Source organism: Lissotriton helveticus (genome assembly GCF_964261635.1).
Source record: "Lissotriton helveticus chromosome 1_1 unlocalized genomic scaffold, aLisHel1.1 SUPER_1_unloc_6, whole genome shotgun sequence".
NCBI lineage: Eukaryota > Metazoa > Chordata > Amphibia > Caudata > Salamandridae > Lissotriton > Lissotriton helveticus.
Window position 1 is genome coordinate 1,321,267 of NW_027611703.1, and position 19,902 is coordinate 1,341,168.

At 43.7% G+C, this 19,902-nt stretch overlaps 1 protein-coding gene across 1 annotated transcript; it reads right to left on the minus strand.

Moving 5' to 3' along the window:
• Positions 1-205: 205 nt before the first annotated feature.
• Positions 206-3,068, minus strand: LOC144806302 (uncharacterized). Its single transcript, XM_078672694.1, has one exon. The coding sequence runs from the start codon at positions 2,421-2,423 to the stop codon at positions 1,269-1,271; it is 1,155 nt and encodes a 384-aa protein (XP_078528820.1). The 5' UTR covers positions 2,424-3,068; the 3' UTR covers positions 206-1,268.
• Positions 3,069-19,902: the final 16,834 nt, after the last annotated feature.

The window sequence follows — 19,902 nt, forward strand, 5'->3', positions numbered from 1 at the left end:
TATTATGTGAAAGTCACTGAAGTGGCTGCTTAACCCCACAAGTGATTTCTTATTTCAGAATTTAGAGAATAATAGTATTATTCCCACCTTCTGCTTCTCCAAGGTAGGTTTTATAGAAATACAAGCTGGCATAAAACCGCAATAGATGGCAGAAAGGCTGTGTCAGACATACTGAGCTATGTTTGGTAAAATAAGTAACATTACATTTGGTAGTAACAACACTTTTTAATAAAGAGACAAATGAGTGAATGGCATTCAATAAGTGGTTGTTTATATTATTTATTGTAGAGATCAACAACTATGTTCATATTTAGATTTTATCCTAGGATATTTTTTGACAGATGTTGTTAGTAGCATGCCTAATTTGCATGTTGTGTGTCAGCTTGTGTTGGCTCGTCTTGTTCTTGTCACTCCCCTGGAATAGATCCTCTTTACCATCCGTCTGATTGGATGACTTGGATACTTTCACTGCTCGCTATGAGGAACAATGCGTGTCTTTTTGGTTAAGCGTTCCATGGGAGTGCATGTGTTTTGGGTTTATGGATTTACAAGTTTTATCACTAATCCCGAAATCTAGCTGGAAAGATCCTTGTTAGTACAAGCATTGTTCGTAGTGTTGCTTTTACTAGTAGTATGGTCAGATATGCTTGCATGGTTTTTTCTTGCACTTTTTAAGAACACTGTTTCACTCAATAAAAACCAACTATATTTCTTTTTTTTAGTCCAACTTAGGCTAGTCTTCTAATATGCTTCCTAGTATTTCATGGTTTTCCCTACATGTAGAGAAGAATAGACACTTTCATAATTCCGGCAATATCTATGTTTTTCTTTATTCCTGCAAGTCGGGTCTTCTATCATCTACTTTTTATTATCTGGTAATGGAATGTCCCACTTAATTGTAATGTTACAATTTTCTGTAATTCGTTCCTGTCTCAATAACTGCACTTGTTTGGTCCTGTGTGTATCCACAGTTGGGTCACTATAATGGCCCTTACATTCTTGCCAAATTTTCACCATCTCTAGGATTATTTCAATTGTTCAATGAAGGTGTGTTTTTGCTTATGGCTGTGCAGAACTGATAATCGACTAAAGGCTTTCATACATTCAGTGCACTTGTATGGCTTTTACCGTGGGAGTTCTCTGATGCTTCCTTAGGTTTGAGGAGTCGCTGAAAGTACTGCTACACTCAATACAATGGTAAGGTTTTTTCCGTGTGTGTTCGCTGATGTCTTTACAGAATTGATAATTGACTAAAGCTCTTCACACATTCATTGCACTTGACTGGCTTTTTCCCCTGAATGAGTTCGCTGATGTCTGTGTAGGACTGATGACTGACTGAAGCTCTTCGCACATTCAATGCAATGGTAAGGTTTTTCCCCCGTGTGTGTTAGCTGATGGCACTGTAGGTCTGATAATTGACTAAAGCTCTTTCCACACTCATTACAAAGGTATGGTTTTTCCCCTGTGTGTGTTCTCTGATGTCTGAGTAGGACTGACGATTGACAAAAACTCTTCCCACATTCACTGCAATAGTATGGTTTTTCCCCTGTGTGTGTTCGCTGATGTCTGAGTAGGACTGACGATTGACAAAAGCTCTTCCCACATTCACTGCACTTGAATGGTTTTACCCCTGTGTGTCGCTGATCTGTTTGAAAACATGATAACCGACTGATGCTCTTAACACACTCACTGCACCCTGAAGGCTTTTCCCCTGGGTGTGTTTGCTGACGATTCCTTAATGTTAAGGAATGTCTAAAACTACACCCACATTTATTGCAATGGGATGGTGTTTCTCCAGTGTGTGTTTGAAGATGTCTTTGGAGATGTGATGACTGACTGAAGCTCTTCACACATTCACTGCAATGGTAAGGCTTTTCACCTGTGTGTGCTCGCTGATGCCCTTGGAGGTGTGATAACTGACTAAAGCTCTTCATGCATTCATTGCAATGGTATGGTTTTTCTCCTGTGTGTGTTTGTTGATGTCTTTGGAGGTTTGATAAGTGACTAAAGCTCTTTGCACACTGATTGCAATGGTATGGTTTTTCTCCTGTGTGTGTTTGTTGATGTCTTTGGAGGTTTGATAAGTGACTAAAGCTCTTTGCACACTCATTGCAATGGTAGGGTTTTTCCCCTGTGTGGGTTCGTTGAAGTCTTTCAAGGTCAGATAACTGATTACAGCTCTTCATACATTCAGTGCAATTGAAATGTTTTTCTCCTGTGTGTGTTTGCTGAGTGCGCTTTAGTAGTGATGACAAACTAAAGCTCTCGATGCATGTGTCTGATTCTTTATTCTTGGTTAGTGTCTCTGGATTGGATATATATTTTTCTACATCACATAACTGTGTTTCCTGAAGAGTCAACATGTCTGTTAAAGCAATTGTGTTATTCTCACACTCTCTAAATGTGTGTGCTATTTTGAACATTTCGTTTCCGATTTAACAATATAGTGCAAAGGGCACCAAATATCTGTCACACTCATAATGTGTGTAATACTTCTTTGTGGGCGATATTGCCTTTAGAATGGATATTGTTTTTTTACAGCTAGAGGTAAAGATTAATCTTCCTTCTGGTTTGTGCAAATTGGGACAGAAGTTTTCATTTTATTTAGCAGAACTTGACTTCCATTTAAACTTCAGTAGTCCGGCTCCACTCCGTTGTCCTTTTTTCTGCTTCCTGTGGTTTGGCCAGAAATGGTTTACAATATACATAAAATACCCAATAGTCATTTTACGAAGCAAAGCTCTACTGTAAGCACATCATACCAATCCCATGATCAAAGCTTGTACTGGATACTTTTTTATACAATAGTAGTTTATCAGTGGTGTTTCCTAAATCTTCTAGAGTTCTTTTCTTGGTCTTGTGACGTGGAGGCACACAGCTCAGACTTGTACATTCACTGAATTGCTCTTAACTGCTTCTTCAAAGATCTGTCAGTTAAAGTTCTGGTTCGTCTGTCTATGACTGTGCTGATGTTTTCCTGAATCCTGGAGCCCAGTTTTTCATTGTACTTGCAGATTTACAGTAATATCTTCATTATCCATATTCATTTCAAGTATTCAAGGCTTGTTTTCTGTTGGATGTAAAGAGATGCATAATTACTACATGCAAATATATTGGAATTTAATATATAATGTTTAAATGGTAGTAAAAGCTGTCTTGTCTTTACCATCTTTGAAACTTAGTAAGGGATATTCCCCCATACACAGATATTTAACTAGAAGTTCTGTTTAGCACAACACATTTTATTTACTTCAGAAAAGGAGGTGATTTGTCAGTGTTCACAAAGTAACTCAGTGAAGAAAATGCACTCAAGGAGCACCCACTTGCTACAGGCACAGGTTTAGGTAGATGCATATGATCAATATTTTATTTGAACAAGAACAGATTATGGAAGAAGATGGATCAGGATGTGCTGCTGTTTCTTCAGATTCAGGAAGTGTATAACAATGATAACTCTTCAGGAAGTATATAACAAGTATATGACAAAACTAAATCTCCAGGAAGTACAAAACAAAGGTAACTCAGGGTGCATTTTTTCCCAAAGCAGTGGAGCGTCTGTCTGCATGCAAGTAGCAAAAGACAGGTAATGGCCTGATAGTCAAGTGTCTGTGGTTAGCAGTGCAGGGATGACAAACTAGCAGAGGAGGTGTACACAGGTAAGTGCTTATGAGGTACAAACAGAAGAAGTGCAGAGGCACATGTTTATGAGATGCACAGGCAGGTTCTTTTGAGGTACAGTGTAGGTGCACTGGTAGATGTTTATGAGGTACAAATAGAGGAGGTACACAGGTAGGTGTTTATGAGGTACAAACAGGAGGTGCACAGGTAGGTTCTTGTCAGGTACAGAGGATATGCACAGGTAGGTGCTTATGAGGTACAAACAGAGGAGGTGCAAAGGTAGGTGCTTATGAGGTACAAACAGAAGAGGTGCACCTGAGGTAAAAAGCAGAGGAGGTGCACAGGTAGATGCTTCTGAGGTATAAAGAGAGGAGGTGCACAGGTAGGTTCTTGTGAGGTACAGAGGAGGTGCACAGGTAGGTGCCTATGAGGTACAAATAGGTTCTTATGAGGTACAAACAGAGGAGGAGCACCTGAGGTAAAAAGCTGAGGAGGTGCACATGTAGGTGCTTATGAGGTACAAACAGATGAGTTGCACAGGTAGGTGCTTATGAGGTACAAATAGAGGAGGTGCACCTGAGGTAAAAAGCAGAGGAGGTGCACAGGTAGGTGCGTATGAGGTATAAACAGAGGAGGTGCACAGGTACGTTCTTGTGAGGTACAGAGGAGGTGCACAGGTAGGTGCTTATGAGGTACAAACAGAGGAGGTGCACAGGTAGGTTCTTGTGAGGTACAGAGGAGGTACACAGGTAGGGGCTTATGAGATACAAATAGAGGAGGAGCACCTGAGGTAAAAAGCTGAGGAGGTGCACAGGTAGGTGCTTATGAGGTACAAACAGATGAGTTGCACAGGTAGGTGCTTATGAGGTACAAACAGAGGAGGTGCACAGGTAGGTGCTTATGAGGTATAAACAGAGGAGGTGCACAGGTACGTTCTTGTGAGGTACAGAAGAGCTGCACAGGTAGGTGCTTATGAGGGACAAACAGAAGAGGTGCACACGCAGGTGCACGTTCCTTTCTGGGTCTGCTTCCCTCTGCCCTAAGCGTAGTATTGGTTTTCAATGAATCCTCTTCCTGCGGCCTCACATGGGCGCTTGCTGAGTGGGTGTTACCACTTAAGCATTCACCTGAGAGCAGCAAAGCCTCATACAAAACCAGCATCTGGAGACTGCCTGCCTCAGGCGGGTGATCCAGGTGAGGGCCCAGGTGTCTGCCAAAATATGCTTCGGAGACAAAAGCATCCTAAAAATCACTCTTGTTCTCAGGCCGTTCCCACCAGAGATCTAAGGGATATTTTGCCATCAGTCCACAATATCAAGTTCTGACTCCTTTTTCAACTCCTCTAGTTCTACACCTGCCTCTTGGACAGGTAACTCCTTCACAGATGTGACCGATATCCCATCTTCTCACCTTATTACAACTGCCACAGGATATCATGCACTTGTAATAAGACGGACAGGATATCTGTCATGTTTTGTGTCCTGGTAACCCGCCTGCCAAACTCTAAATCAGGCCCATGGTGGACCGTGTGTCCGATGTCTTTTTAGTGTCAGAAAGTCCCCATTTTATAAAAGACAGTATCATTTCAGCGCAGCTGTGAGTTGGAGTTATAATGCCACCACTGTTGTGTTTCTGTTAGCTTCTTTGCTCCACTCCTGTCACCGATGCTCATGAACTGTTAAGAGTCAATTTTGCTATTGTTTCACTCTGATGTTTCCATTGACTGAAGCTCTGTACTCGATTGGGCACCATCAGCGAGTAGGGCTGGCTGTAAGCATGGAATGCTTAAATGAGATCCAGAGAGCCATGATAAGGCACCCGATTTAGTCTTCTGTAACCAAGCGTTCCAACCAGTTCTGGGAAACGCAGTCTTTTTGTGACTGCATTTAACTCGGCTGGCGTAAGGATAAGGCAAGAGAAGTAATGTATAATGTGCTTCTCTCTGCATGTAATAAAGTGGAGATTTTCTGACACTTTGCACTTAGTAAACTTACAACATACCTCTTGGACAGTGTATATTGGGGTGAGAACATAATCAGAGGGCAGACAAGAAAGGAGGGAGAAGAGAAAATGCAAAAGGGAGGAAAAGAGAAAAATAGCCCAGCCTAGCGCTGGGATGCCCGAGGGTAGCCTGGCGCTCTACAAGTGCTTAATTATTAAAAGCAAGGGGTCAGCCTTAGAAAAAGATTAAATGAAGAACTTTGTTTAGAGTCCCTCTTGAACTCTAATTTCATCACTTTCAGGGAGGGAGCGGGTCCGATATGAGCTGGTAGTGAGTCCCAAATATTCATTGCATTGCCAGACGAGGTTCTATTGTCCGTAGATGTCTGTCAAATGAGGCGACTTGACATAAGGACCCACTTCATAGAGTTCTGTTCTTGCTCGATAGCCAGGGCCTTCACTTAAATGCATCAGATTGTATCACTGCATTGAAAGAAACTCATTAATAGTGATAGTTCTCAAATATGATCTGAAAAAAAACTTCACCCCTTCCCCACCCTGACAACCATACCATTTTCAAATCAAGAGTCTAGACAGTTGTCTTGTGCACCATCTATGTGACCTGGGTTATTACACATGGAAAAATATATAATTTATTAAATCAAACAAAGATGTTTTGTACAGTGTTCATCCTTAACTCGTGAATTTCAAGTTGCTCTCATATGTGTGATAATGAAGTGAAATAAGTGAATGTGAAATTAAACTTGCCTAGGGTAATACAATTTGGTCAAGCAGGGAAGCCAAGATTGAGCCCATGTTTTCTAATTCCAGACTGACAAATTAGCAAGCAGATGCGTATGTCTTTAGCTCTCTCATTTTACATCACAGGTTAGTGCTATGTCTTTAGTACTTGGGGCTAATGTTTAGGTGTGGGTGACAGACAAAAGGCTCAGTTTGTTTTGGCCTGAGGATCCACGCCCACCTCTATCACATGCTGGCAACTAAGCAGAGAAAAGTGTTGTTTCAAGATTCATAACTTTCTCACTAAACCATATTTTAATGAGTGGACTATGAAACCGGGTGTTCTCTCCTTAGAGGCAAAATGTCACAAAAGTGGCAGAATCCATGCTAAATGGAACAGTGCAGCTCTCCTTAGTGCAAAGAATGGACCAAACCTGCACAGTTGCTGATGTAACTGGATCGCAAAACACATTGATGGTAACAGAGGCAACATTTAGAGGCGAAAGCTCCCTGATTGCTTCCTTTCTAGGTATACATATACTTTTATCAAAGATACAGTGCCCATGTAAACCCTATAGGAGTGTTAGTAAGCACACACCTAATAATAAAAGATAGCTTCGATAAATTCAGAGCAGCTTACGAAGGGTTAGCTTCTGCATATTCTGTCATCAGTACTACAGTGCCACAGCAATGAGAGTGGTGGCCATGTTTACTTACGAATGACAAAAAATTACTCTTCTGTCCAGCACCTACTCTCAGCACGATATCAATTTCCATCACCTAGGCACTTTCGGGTATTAGTTTGTGCTTTATAAATAAATAAATATGCCTTGGGTGTCATTTCCTAATCCATTTTGACCCACTGCCAGCAGCCAAGTCGAATTACTACATATTGGGCTTGATTCTTGCTCTTGATTTCTATGGGTGTGGCAGCTCTTGTTGGAGCAGTCATAAAATACTTGCAGTGCCTTGTAGTAATGAAAGCAGTTCATACCTTTCATTCAGATGATGGCCTTGCTTTCTCCACTAAGTAATGTATGGATGCTATATCTGCTTTGGGAGTAATTTCCATCTGGATTGTGGTAAAGTGAGCCAATTGTAGCAAGACTCGATAGCTAGCGCCCTGTATTCATGATTGTCGTGGTTTCATAGACGTTATCAAGTTCAGTAAGAACTGAATAATTTGCCTACAGTAATAGGCCTGTCAACTTTTGTTTGACTTATCTATGTTTGTTCCTGACCTCCCTCTCCCTAGAAAACAAGTTGAGTTTAATTATTTGGCAGACAACATTAAGATTTTGTAAAGACTGGAATCACTCCAACAAACTCAAGAAATGAAACACAAGCTTACCAACATAAAAAATATCAAAGATAAAAACAAAGCTGCTGAATTATGAGGAAAGCCTGGCGGTCCCAAGACACAAAAGCAAAACAAGCAAAGAGGATATGTCTGTCCTTGGCAGGCTGGTGTGATGGTTAGAATTAAGTTATTATTTCAATCATGTGCCAACAAGCTAAAAATCAAAAAAAGAACATTTGCCTCTAGCTAACCCTGGCCACCCTATAAAACATTTATCATTAAAGACAAGCTCAGAACTAATGATACAAATCAATATTTTCCTTGGACCCTGAAAGTCACTTCGTTAGCAACAGATGGCTGCAGATGCACAGCTTTTCGTTTACTGTACTGTTCATGTACTGAATAATTTCACTAAAATTACAAAGATGCATCCATGGATAGTAAAAAGCAAAGCTCCAATAAAATTTATAATATATCTACCCGTACCTGTAGCTTTCATTTCTGGGAAGCTTTTTATCCTCGACACAAAGGATTTTGGGCTGTTGTGTTCCAAGTCCAGTTTCATTATCGAACTGCCTAACACTCCTTGCTTTAAGGACCTCATGCTTAAAATAAAGGCACACTTGGAGAATGACTATTAGATAGTAGAGGGGTTTCCGTTCAGAGCTCCAAGGAAAATGATGCCTAATCAGACCCTTTAGAAACTCGTGGCTAACCATAAAAAGAGCAAATGCCTTACATCAGCCAGGCTTGTTTGAATCCAGTGGCAAAGTGAGCAAGGGACCCCAGTCTGGACATACCTTGCCAAATTAGGGCGAACTAAGCAAACACAAGGCAATGATGGACGGAGCGCTAAAACATTTCAGACACTCACGCCCAGTCACAGATCTGGGTTGAATCCATCAGTTGGCAGGGTCCCTTGCTCACTTTGCCACTGGTTTCAAGGTAGCCTGGCTGATGAGGGCTGTTAGCCCGAAACCGGGCCCAGGATGCTTGATTCCGGTCCAGGGAAGGCATGGCTTGGCAGTTCGGTCTGGACTGTTCCCATGAGGCACAGGGTCAAGACTGATTTGCATATAGCTGGGTCTGAACTGAAGTGGCGAAGTGAGCTAAAGAACGATGATGAATTCAACTCAGTGACTGGGGGTGAGTGTCTGAAAAGTTTCAACACTTCGTCCATCATCTCCTTGTGTTTGCTCCGTTAGGGGTACGAAGGTGTTTAAAAATGCCAACAACTTTACCAAAAGAAAAACGTCCATACATGTGCTGCTAAAGGGAAACCGAAACAAGCACCCAGAATTATTGCACTGAATTTCTTCCCATTACACTTACTGCGCTTTCAAGAGGAAAGGCACAGACAGCGCAATATACTCAGCACTAGCGAGAACCATAACTTAGGCAGCTGCCCCTTAGCAACTAACCAAAAACTAACACAAGCAGCTAACAGCTTGTGCAGAGGAGAGGAGCAAAGTGAAGCTGGGAGGGAGATGAGTCGAGCAGCGCCTGGAGAAAGCAAGTATGAGCAGTGTAGGATCTTGGAGAAGCAGAGGAGGAAAAACATGAGGAGCTGGCAGAGGCATCCTGCTATCACATCAGGTCTAAACACAAAGGACACACTAAAGTAATAATAAAGTAAAACCATAAACACTGAGACTGTAGGGAACCTCGGTGTTTGCAGTTGTGCTACTTGTGAAAGGACTAAATGTAGGTTGACCCACTGCCCCATGCTGTATGCTGTAAAGGGAGGAAGCAAAATGTGACTGACACTACAGCAGACCAATGGATGAAGAGAGCTCGCAGAAAGCCCCATTAAGTAAGTGTATTATACATATCATGTTTCTAAAACAAAAATGTCTTGGCCAATGCCAGTCCTAAATAAACAAAAAGTAATCCCCGCTCCCTCGTAAAAAAAACTCCCAGGCTGTAAAATTAACTATTTATTTAGTTTTTCAACCAATTTGCTGAGCTTCTGTGTGAAACATGGAAGCCACTGAGCACATTTTCAGCACTTTCTGAGGAGCTGCTGTGGCTTATCTGAAGGCTTAGATATTGCCAGGTTCTGGAGTTGTCTAAATGTGGTGGATGGTTATCACCGTGGCTCCTATGACAGTCGGCCGGCCACCAGCCACACTCTAAATGAGGGGGACAAACTTCAAATGCAACCCAAAATCGTAGTCCGCGCTTTATTTTTAAACAAAATTCTCAGCAGGATTCATGCACCCAGCGCGACTTCTGCTGATTAAAAAAATGTTTTTTGGGGACCAGAGGTCCCTGTGGGACCCTTTGAGCAGGCCTAGGGGGTGAGGGTATTTCTACCCTGCCCCCTTTTCTTGTTTTTCATCTTTTTTCCCCCTTTTTCTTATGACTCGGTTACCAAGGCACAAGATGGATGCCAACACTTCCTGGTTTGGAGTGTTGACAGCCAATCAGAGTGAAACTCGTGCCCGGGAGGGTTCGCAAATCCTCCTCGGTGCTCAGTTATCGATATTTCTTAAATTTCTCAGCAACTACTGAACGGATTTACACCATTTAAAAAAAAGCAAGCTTTCTAGACCAAGACCTATCTTTTTTTGCCAAGTTGTAATTATATCTATATATTGTAATTGTATTTAAAAAGCACCTATGACCCCTGATGAGGCATTGAATTTGTGTTTTCCAGTTCCTAAACTCATCCCCTTTCCAACATTAAGCCACAGAGTGCAGTTGTATGTTTAAGAGTGTAAACGGTAAATGCCCTCTCTAGGTGGTGATACATTTCTAAATGTAATATGCCTACCACGGTTACTGAAATACACATCACTCCTTTATAACCGACTATATTACAAGCCCCAACACTAAAGAGCATTCATGATTTTTCCAAAATGTGTTATCATAGCCGAGTATTTAGCATTACAGTCAAACAATAATTATAGTAATAAAGCATTCACAAAATCAAATGTCAGCTACTACTGCGAGTATCAGGCATCACCAGGTACCGAGATAAGATTATCTAACCACCCCAAGACTGACATCTATGAGCTACTATCCTAACACTTCATATAAAAATGCACTTCAAGGAAAACTCTAACACAAGTTAGTTAGTATGCAAGGACAGTCTGAAAGAATGACACCATGTGGGTTCCATGTTAGATTTCTTGCCACTTGACAAGCCTAGAAATGTTGAGGAGCAATTCAGGAAGTGTTATTTTACAATGCTAAGAAATGGCTGCAATGATGCATAGGAATGTCCCTTCAGCAACCATGGCCTTTGAAGTCCATGAAGCCTCACTGTGGCACTCTCTCTGCACAAGTTCTAGATCTCTTCCGTAAAGGGAAATTTCTCAGGACTCTGACAAGTACTGCTTCATATTTGACCGCTTCAATAACTCTGAGGCCAATGCGCCTAGTTCAATGCGCATGTTGCAGAACCTGTCCCAGAGAATAGAAATCATCAGGTGCACCAGCATTGGCATGGAAAGATATGTCAGGGGCCATATTTAGCAAATTGTGTACTGGCTGTTTTGGCGTTGCCCGTCTCAAGGGCCAATGTTGAGAGGGCCTTTTCACAGATAAAAGTTTATATGGGAAGGAAAGAGCGAGCATGCATGACCGAAGACTCACTGAAGAAGTATTGTATGGTGCACTACAATAAGGTGATTTGTAGAAATGCATTTGGACCTCATATATGCTGTACATACAAGGGGAAAGGTGTGGCGTCGCGGCCAGGGCGACTGACGCTGGAATCTGGGGATCAGGGTTCGATCCCCGGCTCCGGCGGCAGGTTAGCCCAGCACCATGTGACTCTGGGCAATAGCTCGCTTAATCTTCCCGACGGCCCCCAGCGCCTAGAGACCCTTACGGGTGATTGTGCGCTTTACTCAAATGTGAATTATTATTATTATATTATTATTATTATTATACATTGTCAATATACCATGCAGTACAGAAACCAAGCATTAATAAAAACGAAACAATCCTTAAACACGGAAAACACTGCTTCTGTTGGTTGTTATGGCGCAAAAATGTGTAACCACCAATAAGCACAGTTTTTTAAGGTATTGAAATCACGGGAAAACACTGAGGAAAAAAACCCCACCATAATTGACCAAAAATAGAAACTGAAAACAGGGAAGCCTAACCATAGTACACTCCTCATTAATGCATGATGAGAGAATGCCGTAACCCTATGTAGCATTGGTATACACGTACCGCTGGGTACTTGGGGGAACTCACACATTTAGAAACCGGGCCAATTCTTCAAACTATGGGGAAGAACTAGAACTTCACGTGTGACTTTGCTCAGACGTCTGCTGTGTGCCAAGTAGTACTTGACTATTCTGTACAGAGCAGACCCTCTTTTCAGACAGTGATCCGAAAGATCTCTGTACAGAGAGGAGAGGCCAAGAAGAGTGACTGATAGCGCCGTCAACATCTGCGACGACAGACACCCTGAAAAGAGATGGACAGCCTACAGACACGCCTCATAGACACACACAGCCCGCAGAGATAACCCTATTCTCTTCGGAAGCACACACCGACCCTGCAGACTTACATCCTCCTGCAGAGGTACATTAAAAACACACAGACACCTAAGTTTCTCTGCCTTCAAAGGCCTCCTACCTGGCAGTCTCAAGGTCAGACAATGCTACAAACCAGCCTATGCCACAATGAACTATTGCAATGACTGAAGCCTTTGCCAATCTGAGAGATGGAAACAAGGGAAAGATGAGTAAAGGAGCACAGGGCAGCAGGGTAGCCTTGACGTTCAACTGCCTGGGGGACATGCTGCGAACATAGGGGTAGAGGTGGGCAAGTAAACAAACTAACAGGGAGAGATGAATAAAGGGTGTGCACACATTTCCTCACAGTGCACTAAGATGCAGCACAGTGTGCACAGATACTTCACAGTGCAATAAAATGCTGTGTAGTGTACGGATTTCTCATTGTGCAGTACGATCCACTACAATGCAGTGCCACAGATTTCTCACAGTGCAGTGTGATGCAGTGCACAGATTTTTTATGGAGCAGTAAGATGCAGTGCAGCATGCACAGATTGCTCAAAGTGCAGTAAGATGCAGGGCAATGTGCACAGACTCCTCAGTGCAGTAAGATGCAGTGCAGTGTGCAGATTCGTCAAAGTGCAGTAAGATGCAGTGCAGTGTGTATAAATTAATCAGGGCAGTAAGAAGCAGTGCACAGATGTCTGATAGTGCAGTAAGATGCAGTGCAGTTTGTATAAATTCCTCAGTGCAGTATGATGCAGTGCACAGATTTCTCGTAGTGCAGTAAGATGCAGTGTAGTGTGTATAAATTCCTCAGTGCAGTAAGATGCAGTGCACAGATTTCTCACAGTGCAGTAAGATACAGTGCAGCGTGCACAGACTCCTCACACAGTTGTAAGAAGCACTGCAGTGTACAAAAATTTCTCAAAGTGCAGAAAGATGCAGTGCACAGATTCCTCATGGTGCAGTAAGATGCAGTGCAGTGCACAGATCCACTCTTTATCACAAATGATGATTACATACACCCCCAGGCCCAGAAGGAAAAGCCCCCCAGGGGACCCCAGATAGAAGAGCCCAGCTCAGCCCAGGGCCCCTGGATAGAAGAGCCCAGCTCAGCCCCAGGGGCCCCGGATAGAAGAGCCCAGCTCAGCCCCAGGGGCCACCAGATAGAAGAGTCCAGCTCAGCCCCAGGGGCCCTGGATAGAAGAGCCCAGCTCAGCCCCAGGGGCCCTGGATAGAAGAGCCCAGCTCAGCCCCAGGGGCCCTGGATAGAAGAGCCCAGCTCAGCCCCAGGGACCCCTGGATAGAAGAGCCCAGCTCAGCCCCAGGGGCCCCGGATAGAAGAGCCCCGCTCTGCCCCAGGGACCCCCAGATAGAAGAGCCCAGCTCAGCCCCAGTGGTCCCGGATAGAAGAGCCCAGCTCAGCCCCAGGGGCCCCCGGATAGAAGAGCCCAGCTCAGCCCCAGGGGCCCCCGGATAGAAGAGCCCAGCTGAGCCCGGCTCCTGCAGAGATTCCCTCCAGGATTATTCAGTCTATTTCTACAAACACAGCAGAAGGTGCTGACAATCTCCTACCTGAGAAGAGACTTGTGTAGACATGTCCAGGCTCTCTCCTCCTCCTGGGGCTGGGGGGGGGGGGCAGATCTGGGGTCTGAGAGGGGGCAGGGTCAGATCTGGGGTCTGTAAGGGTCTGTAGATGGAGGTAACTGCCCACCAGGCAGGGCTCCTTCCTCCTCTGCTGCAGGCTGAACACACACAAGGAGAGGCCAGAAGTGATGTCACCACTGCTGCTGGTGCTGTCACTGCTGCCGCTGACCTGGAAGAGGAAACCCTTCTCCCTTTCACCCAATGTGCAGCTCAGTGGGTTTCATCAGCAGGCGATGAGCGCCCTCTGGTGGCCTCTGACGGAACCGCCACCTCCAGGCTCCAGCAGTGAATACATTTCACACAAACAAGCATTTATACATGCAAAGACCTGGGATTTCAGATGTCACAGACGTGAATGTTTTTAAGGGTCAGACAATTCAAGTACAGGGCCTCACACCTGGCTGCTGCTGAAAAAAAGCATTTATAGCTTCACTTCAGATGAGCATTTTCCAAACACTGACGTAAAGGACTTAAGAGTATTTAAAGAAAGGTGACAACTGGAAGAGACAGTCTGTATTTCAATAAATATATCTGTATTACAATGAATATATCTGTATTTCAACTAATATATCTGTATTTCAATGAATATATCTGTATTTCAATGAATATATCTGTATTTCAATGAATATATCTGTATTTCAATGAATATATGAGCATATCCTGTCAGTTTTGCATTTAAACTGTGCAGCTTATTTATTTTTTAAATAATTTATTTGCAGTTTTTCAACTCCACAGCGTGGTACATAGGAAAGTAAACAGAGGAAAATACCATGGAGTTTTAAACACCAGATCAGTGACAATGAGGCATAGGTCATGTGTCAAAGCAACAATTGAAGGAGCAGCTTATTTCTAATTTTCCTGTGTCTGTGGCTTATTCCTTATATTTGATACAGTTTTATATCATCGAACGAGCCTGAAATGTAGGCCCTAATTAGGTTTTGAGTTTCTGATTCAAGAGCACAACTGTCTCCTAAATTATCAAGATAGCGGCCTCTTCCAGGCTTTGTTGTTTTGTTTACAGTAACCACCTCCCTCTCTCAACAAAGATTCACTGACAAAAAATAAAATAAAGCAATTTATCTTTGAAACAAGTAATTCCTAAGATAGAGATATCAAGTATGAACCAGAAATTTCTCACACACTTTGCATTGTATCATAAAAATGAGTGGGTGTTACTGGTCTGAAGAACAGGGGAGGGGCATTTCACTACTCAAAAATATTCTACTCTTTCACATAGGCCCCTAAATCATAGTACACTCGTTATCAGTACACCATTGATTAGTGAGTACGTCAACTTTTTGTAGCATTGTCATGCAAGCAGCCTTGAGTGCCTCGACAGCGACATTATTTCAGACGTGCATACATCAGAGCCCTCATGTGTCACTCATCACGAGTGACACACACACTTGTAGGTTGTGGTGAGGTTTCACTCAAACCTGGCCCATTCTTCTAAACTAAGGGGATTAACTAGAACTTCACACATTTGGCACAGAGCAGACCCTCTGTCCCACATTTTGGTGGCAAAAGTTTCTCATATTTTACCATGAGTACTGCACACAGTTCAGTAGAATGTTACATTGAATGTCTATTTTAGTGAGACTTGGATGTTAATTTTATCACTTTACATTTGTTCTTATCATATCTATACATTCAGTAATGTCTCTTCCTTTGGTATTGTCAAAGTCGAATGTTAAGGGACACCACTCCCTGTAACTTTTTTTAATACCTCATTTCTCTATTGATTTTTCATATACAATGAGCATAAAACAGGTATGAAAGTTTATCGATCAGCAGAGTACAAGATACTGTGCAAACTAGAACTTGTGAAAAGACATTGATAACAGGAAAAACTATAAATAAAATAACCCCTCCAGATAGAGGTGATGTGGCTCAGAAGATCCTGCAGATGATCAAGGAAAGGGGACGAGGGTGAACATGAGGGGAAGGGACATGGGAACAGGAGAGAAAAGTCAGGGTGTGAGGTCCCATGGTTGCCCCTCAAAAAGCCAACTCTCACTACAAAGGCCGCAGACAGATAATTCTTACCATGGGGTGTTAAATCCTGGAATATTTACATTTTGTGAAGCAGGATCAAATGGGCCATGAATTGCGGTGCCACCCCAAGGTTGGTCATCAAGGTATCCCAAACTGAGACCCAGTAGCATAAAATAATGTACAGTCCACAGGAAATGCAAAATGTCACAGACGAGTGCGCCACACCGTCAACACCTCCAGCACTTGGAATCGTCTGCCATATCTGCTTTTTTAGATCCACTCCGGCATCCAGTGGCAGTGGTGTAGGAACTTGAAATAACTGAATTTCAACCTGACCTCCTGGGGGAAACTGCCATGGTCTTGCCAAAGGTCGTGGCAGTCCTGCTCAGAGAGTGAGAGGCTCAGCCTCTGCTCCAACAAACAGCATAAATTGCGGGTGGTGATGCTCGAAAAAAAGCTGTCCGCAGCTGTAACATACAATTCTACCTTAGGGCCTGATTCTGATTTGGTTAGGAAGGCCTCCTAACGGCATTTGCTACGTCCTAATCAGATCGGGAATATGTCTTTCCAACTGAGGGTCCGATTACGATGCGGTTAGAAAAGCATTCCCACCTAGGGCCCGATTTAGATGCGGTTAGGAACATAGGCTCCCATTGACGTCAATGGGAGTCCAACCAAATCATATCTGGAAGCATCCCGTCGCATCATACTCGGTTGGTTGGACTCTCCCGATCCGATTTGGTTGGAAACCATTCCCAAACCCATTTGGTCAGTAAGCTTTCCACACCGCATCAGAATCGGGCCCTTAGTATACTTGAATCCTTTCCACATCAGGTTATAATGCAACATTGGGACAGTCTCAAGATCATAAGGGGGAGCACCCAGCACGTGTCTTAAGTGTAACTGAGTGCAAACTTAAGTTAAAGTGAGAAAATAGTCTAACTTTACTACTGGTAAGCTTCCGACATGATGTACATCCAGGCATTATCAGTTTGAGAACTTAACATCATATACATCTCCAAAGTACACACATTGTTTGATGTGGCTTTTTGTTTAAAATTTTACTTGGAGGTATACAATTTGAATTTGCTTCAACACGATTTGGATTTGCTTGAATCACTTTTCCTTGAACTCAAATTGCAGCAGTGCAACTCCACTGCGAAGCCTTCACTTCCCCGTTCCACTGTTTGGCAGTGGGCGGGGCAACGTACTCTTTTCTCTTCAAACGCTTCTTTAAGATGTTCAAAGCGCAGAGGTGCCACTTGGGCACCGAAGGCATGCCTAAGGCATGCCCATCCGCGCCCCGTCAGCGTCCCGGAAGCAACCAGATTCTAGCACATTAGATGATGTCAATGGGAATAGCAATTGCTCCTGCTGCAGATACAGTCTTCCCAATGTCCAGTGCTTCAGGGGCAAAGAAATACATGTGACAAGAGAAATCTGGGCGTCAAGTGGGACTCAGATCTATCTTTTGAAACCCACATCCACCATGCCTCGTCTGTCTGCTTTGGCAAACTGAAAACTTTAAACAAAATTCCTGCACCTCTTGCCAGAGGACAGTAAGAAGACAGTAGTCCATGCGACGGTGACATCTCATCTAGATTATGCCAACAGTCTGTACCTGGGATTACCCAGATATTTAATTCACAGACTTCAGATGATTCAGTACGCGGCAGCAAGACCTATTCACAGAGTGCCTTTCTGTCACCGCATTTCCCCTCTCATCAAGCTCCTTCATTGGCTCCCGGTTGCTAAGCGCATCGAATTCAAGGCCTTGACCCTTGCTTTTAGGGCAATGCATAATATAGGACCTAGATACCTCCGAAAGAAGCTCCTCCCTTATCGATCGGCACACACTCTTAGGTCTAACTCCAAGCACCTCCTGCACATCCCCGGTTTTCCAAGGCCAGAAAGGGAGGCAGGGCCATCTCAGTCAGGACAGCTATGCCGTGGAATGCACTTCCTTTACATGTTCGCATACTCGGCTCTGAATCAGACTCTGGCAGGCACCTGAAGACGTGGCTCTTTGGCTAGGCCAGCCTTTACCTGTTCACCTGACTACTGCTCAGCGTCGGGACGCCTCTGTTTGAGGGAGCTGTGTGCGCTATAGAAGTGACACTATGAATATTATTATTGTCTATAAATGGCCTGCAGGTTCAGTTTTTCAGCACAATCTAAAGCACCTGAAAGAGAAATAAATACGGACTCTTCGTGAAATACACATCAATGGCGAGAGAAATAACAACTTACAAGGGTTCCTCCACCAGACCCCATGCACGGACAGGACCGCATATTTTCTATTCACTACAGATTTGTTACTAAAGATGACTGCATCAAAGAGCTGGTACTGGACGTCATTACTGATATAATTGTTTTTCTAGGCTGATACAGTCTCCATGTTTTGTCTGCATCCCACCTTGGTCCAGGTTGATATCTCTGACTCACGTACGCTGTTGTGTAGTTCCTATAAATTTATAGAGGATCTGCACGTTTAGACAACATAAACTGTGGGATTGGTGTCCAGACTGATTCCAGACACCCCCACCGGGTATGTTCGCCTGTATACCAGCTAGCTCGCAGTGCCAATATGAACTCCTCTTACCAAGGACAGAATAGTTTCTAGCAACTATCGAACATGAAAACTCTGTCCCATCAAGTATCATGAAAACAGTACAGTACTTTTCGCTCAGTCACGCCTGCTCACTTTGTCTCAGAGAGATAAACAGAATAAACAGTGGGGAAATTTCAATAAGCATTTATTGAACAAGCATGTGTGCTGAAACAACCATAAGACAGAAACGGATATAAACGATTATAAGCACCAACAGAGTAAATAGATGGTAGATTTCTACCATAGTGCTAAAGCAATGAATATATGCAAGCTTATAAAAACATAACAGTAATAATGAGTACTGCTAAGATGCAGACGCTAACTAGATGCACCTAAATGAACCTAGTATGTATGTATGTGTACAGCCAAGAATCCCCCTAAGGTAAAACCAACCCTATTACCTGGTGTGAGAGAATGAAGGATCCCGTCTTGGTCTCGAGATGCACACTGCGCGAGGGATGTCAGACCACTGCATACTGGAGTGTCTGCGTGCAGGTACCTCAGTGTCTCGCGTCAGGGTATCAGCATGGAAGTGTTTCTCCTCTGTCCGCCCCAGTAAAGATATGGTGTTTATATACCCAAAAGATACCCTCAGGGGTTCAACCTTGCTGTGTCATGTCCGCCAAGGATGACGAAAGGGATGACCCTTATACATAGTTATTATGTAAAAGATGGTAATCCTGCTGTGATTCTGAGACTCATCATGCAAAATAAATGAGGCTAGATTTCTAGGAAAGCGACACAACATTTATGCAGCTCCAAACTAGGTAAAAGTTCAATACCAAAACCCATTATGTAGTACAATGGCGCTTAGAAGCTTACCTCCATAACAGAGCGTAGCCTTGAGGGAACCGTTTGGAGGTTTATCCAGCAACCCACACGCCGTGAGTGAAACGGCCAGCGAGACCAGGGTGACGGTACTACATCTCTCAGCAGCCCTGGGACACCAGGCGCACCGGTGACGCCGCAGCCGGCGCCCAGAGGCGCTTGAAATTCGGCAAGTGCGCCCCGAAGGGCGAGACGCTTAGAATCTTACCTCTACAACAGAGCAGAGCCGTGAGGGAAACGACTGGGGGTTTATCCACCAACCCATGCCCCGTGAGGGAAACGGCCAGCGAGACCAGTGTGACGGCACTACATCTCCCAGCAGCCCCGGGACACCAGGCGCACCTGTGACGCCGCAGCCTGCGCCAGGAGGTGCTTGAAATTCGGCGAGGGTGGACCCGTTCTTGCCCGTCACTGGCCGGAGGTGGCTGGGCTGGGCCGCCCCTCTTGGCATTTTTCCTTGGGAGTAAGGTAACTTTTCACGATGCCTATAACTAGTATTCCTGCTCGTACCCAAAAAAAGCGTGCATGTACTGTTAAAAGACCTCGTATTAATCCAGTCACTTCCCCAGTAACCGTGCCCACAGCAATTGACTTAATGCTACAGAAGGCAATTGGGTTAGTTACTACAGAAATTGAACTTACAGAAAGATGCTTATCTATTACCCCTGACTTTTCTCCTTTTGTAGAATTGACTTCTGCTAATGTTGTAAACCTCTCTGAATCATCTGTACTTGAATACC

Coding starts and splice junctions, on each gene's coding strand:
- LOC144806302 (XM_078672694.1), bottom strand. CDS start 2,423: ATGTTCAAAATAGCACACACATTTAGAGAGTGTGAGAATAACACAATT.